Raw genomic sequence first — 5888 nt, forward strand, 5'->3', positions numbered from 1 at the left:
ACTAGTACGTGAATGCTACCAGTTACAGAAATTATTTTACACGCCTGACCAGGTCAGGACAACAGCCAGCTCCAGGAATTAGCAAGTCACAGGAGGCAGGCGAGGGGGTCCTGATTTATGTCAGAATGAACATTGATTAGGATCAGAATAAATTTCGATTATGGTCAGTTTCTAAGGGGGGCTTGTGGGAAGCAATCTCTGTGCTGGCCTGGGTCCAGCTCATAGGTCCCATCGTGGAACAGTCTCTCCTCCACAACACTTAAAATTCATACTTGGCATCAAAGACTCTACAAGGAAAGGAATGATCTCAGGTCACTAAATCTACAAGGAAAGGAATGATCTCAGGTCAGAATAGGAGGCATTTAATGATTCCATTCGCAGCTCACCAAAGTTAACCAGATTTACAGTTCTCACCCCTGGCAGGAAAGCAATCATAGGAACAGTAACCTGGATAAGGACACCTTCAGGAATTCAGGTGGTTGCAACTGAGTTTTATTGAAAGAAGAGGTGAAGTGGTTTAACATGGGGCCCACCTCACAACTCACTTGTCACCTACCAAACCACACAAGGGCAAGCCTCAGGCCAGGGAAGCAAGCTGTGTTGGATAGGAGCCCTAACTTGAATTATTTCCCTTAGGGCAAGGAAGGAAGAAGGGAGAGGCAGGTAACACAATAATGAGGTGAGGCATCTTGCTGGTCTGGTCTTAGATGGAGACTTCTACTGAAGCATCAAAGTGGACCGGCACATATGGATTCCCCTCGCAGGCCACGATGATGTGCCTCTCTTTCTGGCTGGTCCGGTACACACAGTTGGGATATTTGGAGCCGGAAGTCAGGCGACAATCCGTGATGTTCATGCTGGAGCTGCTCCGGTGGCAGTTGGGCTGGCCATTCTTACAGGTGACATTTCCCTGGAGGCAAACGGCCTGGACGTCTTCGAGGGACTCGTGGATAAAGGTGTTTACAGGCTTGCATGATCCCTTCGTCATTTCCCGGCGCCTCATCATTTGGTTGCAGTAGTTAGGGTCGCTGTTGGAGTAGTTGTCAGGGTCCATGTGCTGTCGTTGGAACTTCTTGGCCCGCGATTCCTTCCCCAGGGAAGGCTGGACCCACCCCAGCACCAGCAGCATGAGGACTAGCAGTGGGAACAGGAAGAGGGGCTTCTCCTGAGCCATGGTGGCCTCACTCCCCCAAGAGGAACCTACCTAGCCAGGAAAGGGAGAAAGGAGGGAAAGCATCACGTTAGAAAGAGAACCCCGGCTCTACGTGTGGCCTCCCTGCTTTACAATCTCCCTTCAGGTTAACCAGAAAAATGTCCCTATTCCCGCAAGCTTTTCCAAGTAATGAACACTCACATATACCCTTCTCCAAGAGCATTTGATTCCCACTAGCTACAGAGAGGAGGTCCTCCCCTCTGGGTGGTGACCTTGGAAGTAACCTAAATTTTGGCAGTCCTGTCTTTGAATACTGGAGGTGTTTTTTTTGTTTTTTTAATCCAAAATACATTTAAAAAATAAAATGTATTTGTACTCAGTGCTCTAGTGGCTCAATAGAAGATCTTTTGAATAAACCATGAGCCAAATTGTGTCCCTGATACCACCATGACATAGAGGATCATGGCCGACAGAGCCCTGTTGTCCGACAACACAAAGGAAACTCAACCCAGTGCCTGACACTGGCGTCACAAAGGGACGCCTTGTGTTCCAAAGAGAGATGTTCGCCTCCCCCCACCTGGGGCTGCCTCCCCCCATCCTTCTCCAGCCCCATGGGTTCTCTGCAGCCCTAGCGCTCCATCCCCAATCCCAGCTCTGCCCGAGCTGATGTTTGCCTAATCCAAGCCTTCTCAGTGCTATCCTCGCCCACCCCAGCTCCCTTCTCTCCAACCCTCAAGCAAAAGCAGCTCCTGAATCCACCTCTTGGACCACTACCTGGGTCTCTAGCTTGGATTCCAGGAGAGAGCAAGTGGAAGGCCAGTTTCTGCAGTCGCTGGATCCCTGGGCTGTGGACCTTATGGAGATTACAAAGGGGCTTGGCTTCCTAGTAGAGAAGGGTGGGAGGAGCATCTTGGTTTCAGTCCAGAGGAAAACAAGGGCATTGTGAGGAAGGAGTGGGGAGTTACCGAGGCCACCCTCTTTTCAGGGTTGCTGGGGAGGGTGGGTCTTTGTCTATAGGGACCTGTCTTACCATGTGAATCACATCTGTCTGCTGGTTCACAAGGAGCAGCAGAGAGAGCCACTACAGCACTGATGCTCAAACCCCAACCAACTCCTTATTATCTCATTTTCACCAAATAGCCCTCGGAAGTTAGCAAAGGGCACATAACATAGATCACAGGAGGTGGAGGGAAAGGGAGGCCCTGTCTCTCCCCAGGAGTCCTGGAGTGGCTTTGACCAGAATTTCACATCTCCCAACAACACCTCTCCTGGGGGGATCAGGGAGAGGTATCCAGCTGTCTCTAGCTGGAAGGCTTCTCAGAGCTGGAGAAGGAAGGGCCAAGGGCTTGAACAGGTCGAGAAGAAGGAAGCCTCTATGTGACCTCACCCTTTTTGGGCCACTTTAATACTCCTGAGATATTGAAGGTGAGTTTGTGATAGTTCTTATCTACAGTGACCACTCATCCCGTAGGTCAGAGTTTAGTAGAGGAACTAAAGATAAACCAAAATCCCAAATCCCTATTGAAGAAAAAATAGAGAGCATCACATTTCTTAGCAGCAGAATTTCCTCCTAGAGCAAGATCTGTTTTTGCTAGGTGACAATTTTGATACCTCTTGAGTGAGAATTATCAAAATTCCCTCCATGCTCTGTATTTAGACTATCTCAGTCCAAATTCTGGTTTAGCATCTTAAGAAATGGGCAAGTTACAGAATTTGATTTATTTCCCTGGTCCTCAGTTTCCAGGTCTCTAAAATGGGGATAATATGTACCTTTTAGATTTATTGTTAGGACGAAATAAGGTAAGATGAGCAGAGTGCTTAAAGTACTGCTTAGAAAGAATCTATAAATGGTAGTAGTTCTGTGATTATTCACTTGGGGTGGTGTTCAGATCCCCCCAAAGGAATCTATTTAAATAACACTGGGTGATCTTTTTTTTTACAGGGGGGTGGAGTCAAATAATTTCCAGGCCTTTGTTTTGATAAAAACCTGAGCTGAAAATAGTGGGCAGTTTTAAAATCCTGGGGAGGGGAGGAAAGGGGAAGAGGAGGGAAGAGAGGGACCTTGGTAGAAAGAACAGAATTCTTTAAAAGGAAATTTTAAAACTGTTTCACCCCATGATATCCAAAAAATCTTTAGTCAGGTCAATGTTGTTTGCTGATGTGTATGAATTTTGAAGTGGAAGTGGGTCTAGGAAGACATAGTATGGCATGAGTTTTTAGTTTAATGTTCCCGTAATTCACCCACCACCCCACCCTTCACCTACCCTGTTTTCCCAAAAAAATAAGACGTAGCCCAACAATCAGCTCTAATGTGTCTTTTGGAGCAAAAATTAATATAAGACCCTATATTATATTATATTATATTATATTATATTATATTATATTATATTATATTATATTATATTATTACTGTGTGTTATGTGAATTTTTGCTCCAAAAGACACATTAGAGCTGATTGTCTGGCTAGGTCTTATTTTTGGGGAAACACAGTATGTTTTGTTTGTCTCTTAGTCCTTGTACTTTTATCATCTTGAGTGGCGCTGGGAGGAAAACTTTTCCTATCCATTTAGGTTCATGTCAGGGAGCCTAAGAATTAACTGACAAAAGACAGATCAGGAGACTAGACAAAGTTTGTTCATGTGCATGTGAGGAAGCACAAGAGGGTGGAGAGAGGACAAACTTGAGTGTTCAAGGCAGGTTCTCAAGATCACATCACATCACATCACAAAGCCATATCAGTGACTGGCCTGATCCCAGGCGTGAAGGAAAGTGAAGGAAAGTGCATTTTTGTTGCCTTCACAGAAGGCCTGGAAATTAATCTCTGAAATCTTCCTAGAGCCAAAGGCAGTCCAGTAAGATGGGAACTACACTGCATCTGTGGGCTCTGAGCCCCAAAGAGTCTCCTTAGAGACAGGCTGTGTGGCAAGGGCCCACTGACGCCTCCCGTTTTCTCTCAAGCAGCTATCTGCTCCTCTCCCAAGTTAAGCACAGTTTCCCTGACTCCTCTTCAGGAGTGAGGCTCTGGACGCTCTGGACCTAATTCCACGGAGACAAAGTTCAATTTGTATTGTAGTGACTTGGGAGACTTTATGATCCTATGAAGCTAAAACATCTCTTAGGGGACAAAGAGCATGGCCCCTCAAGCCTGTCATAAGCTATGCATTTATAGGCCTCAACTGAGAAACCCCTTCCCCAGCGAAACATTGCACAATCTTCTCCCAATTTAAGCCTCCTGCCCACACCCCAACATTTCATCTCACATGACAACTACACAAGGGCAAAAAGCTTTCACGACTGTGCGGTTATCATTCCTGTTGATGATCCCCATTTTGTAGGACTTCCCATTTCTCTTTCCAAGCCCATTTCTCTCCCATACATCTAACTGGGAAAGAAAGGGGTTCCAACATCTGAGCCCTTGTTGGAGGCCAACCAGGAACAGATTGTACTTTCCCAGGGGGCAGCCCTGACGTGTGTGTGAGCTTACCAGGTGTAGTCAATAGCCTGTTCTCCAGAACACACAGAGAATGGCCCTGGTCTCCCACCTCCCCCTCCCAGCCTCCTGACACTAGAACTGTTTTCTTCAGTCCCAAGGACGGAGCACATTCTCCAAGCCCTGGGTCTTCTTAAATGGAGGTCAGATATTGCCCATGGTGTCTGAGGAAAGATAGAGACTTGGGTGTCTACGGTTCCTGACAGGAGAAGACCTAGTTACTTGTCAGCCTGGGTGGTTCAGTGGTCTCTTGGTTTCCTCCATTTTAGGAGATCCTCCCCCACCCTTCCCTTCTAGGACAAGCACCAGTGCCCCCATCCCTTACCTAAGAGTAGTCCATTTGTGCCAGCTCTTCTGATAACATTTATTATTGACCAGGACTCCTGTGTGAAAGAAAACAGCTGGTAAGAGAGGAAGGCAGGGCACCTAAGCGATCTGGGAGCCTGGAATCTGCAGTCTCCATCAGAGCCACAGACCTTGTCCTCTCCTAAGAAGAGCTAAGCAATTAAATCAAGCACTTTATTTTAGATCCAAGTGCTGAGAATTCTCCCCAACAGAAGCAGCCCCTAGAGTTGTAATACAAACCAGACCTTCGTAAGAGCTCCGGTACAAACAAGGACAGGGTTATTAGTATGCAGTGGGAGAAAAGGGGTGGAGTGGGAGGGATCAGGAAGATTTCAGAGCAAAGATTACCTTGGGAAGGACTTTGAAGGACAGTTTTTTTCACTGGGGTAAGGGAAGGGCAATTCAGACAGAAGAAAAAGTCCAGAAAGAGAAGTAAACACTGGTGGCAGAGCACTATGTTTAGAAAATAGCCTGGGCCGGCCCAGTGGCTCAGGTGGTTGGAGCTCTGTGCTGCTAACTCCGAAGCCTGCCAGTTCAATTCCCACATGGGCCAGTGGGCTCTCAACCACAAGGTTGCCAGTTTGACTCCTCGAGTCCCACAAAGGATGGTGGGTTCTGCAACTGTTTCCCTGCAACTAAGATTGAACATGGCACCTTGAGCTGAGCTGCCGCTGAGCTCCCGGATGGCTCAGTTGGTTGGAGCACATCCTCTCAACCACAAGGTTGCCGGTTCGACTCCCTCAAGGGATGGTGGGCTGTGTCCCCTGCAACTAGAAACGGCAACTGGACCTGGAGCTGAGCTGCGCCCTCCACAACTAAGACTGAAAGGACAACAACTTGAAGCTGAATGGCACCCTCCACAACTAAGATTGAAAGGACAACTTGACTTGGAAAAAAGTC

At 47.3% G+C, this 5888-nt stretch overlaps 1 protein-coding gene across 2 annotated transcripts; it reads right to left on the reverse strand.

Annotated features, from left to right (window-relative positions):
* Positions 1 to 470: 470 nt before the first annotated feature.
* RNASE1 (ribonuclease A family member 1, pancreatic) lies at positions 471 to 5652 on the reverse strand. 2 transcript variants are annotated; one of them, XM_074327977.1, is made up of 4 exons: positions 5337 to 5652; positions 4969 to 5026; positions 1928 to 2036; positions 471 to 1204 (listed from the first exon to the last, which is right to left on the reverse strand). In XM_074327977.1, exons 1-4 carry the CDS (start codon positions 5635 to 5637, stop codon positions 704 to 706), a joined length of 969 nt encoding a protein of 322 aa, XP_074184078.1. In that variant the 5' UTR covers positions 5638 to 5652; the 3' UTR covers positions 471 to 703. The 2 variants fall into 2 exon arrangements, with proteins under 2 accessions (XP_074184078.1, XP_074184079.1); XM_074327978.1 differs by lacking the exons at positions 4969 to 5026; positions 5337 to 5652 and adding an exon at positions 2184 to 2201 and having other exon boundaries at positions 471 to 1200.
* Between the last annotated feature and the right edge of the window lie 236 nt (positions 5653 to 5888).

Source organism: Rhinolophus sinicus, linkage group LG03, assembly GCF_036562045.2.
Source record: "Rhinolophus sinicus isolate RSC01 linkage group LG03, ASM3656204v1, whole genome shotgun sequence".
Classification (NCBI taxonomy): domain Eukaryota; kingdom Metazoa; phylum Chordata; class Mammalia; order Chiroptera; family Rhinolophidae; genus Rhinolophus; species Rhinolophus sinicus.

Excerpts from the sequence above, each read along its gene's own strand:
- RNASE1 (XM_074327977.1), bottom strand. The coding sequence starts at position 5,637 with ATGTTCAATCTTAGTTGCAGGGAAACAGTTGCAGAACCCACCATCCTT. Across the intron at positions 2,037-4,968 it reads CACAAATGGACTACTCTTAG|GAAGCCAAGCCCCTTTGTAA; the intron begins GTAAGGGATGGG and ends CTTCTCTACTAG. Across the intron at positions 1,205-1,927 it reads AATCCAAGCTAGAGACCCAG|GTAGGTTCCTCTTGGGGGAG; the intron begins GTAGTGGTCCAA and ends TTTCCTGGCTAG.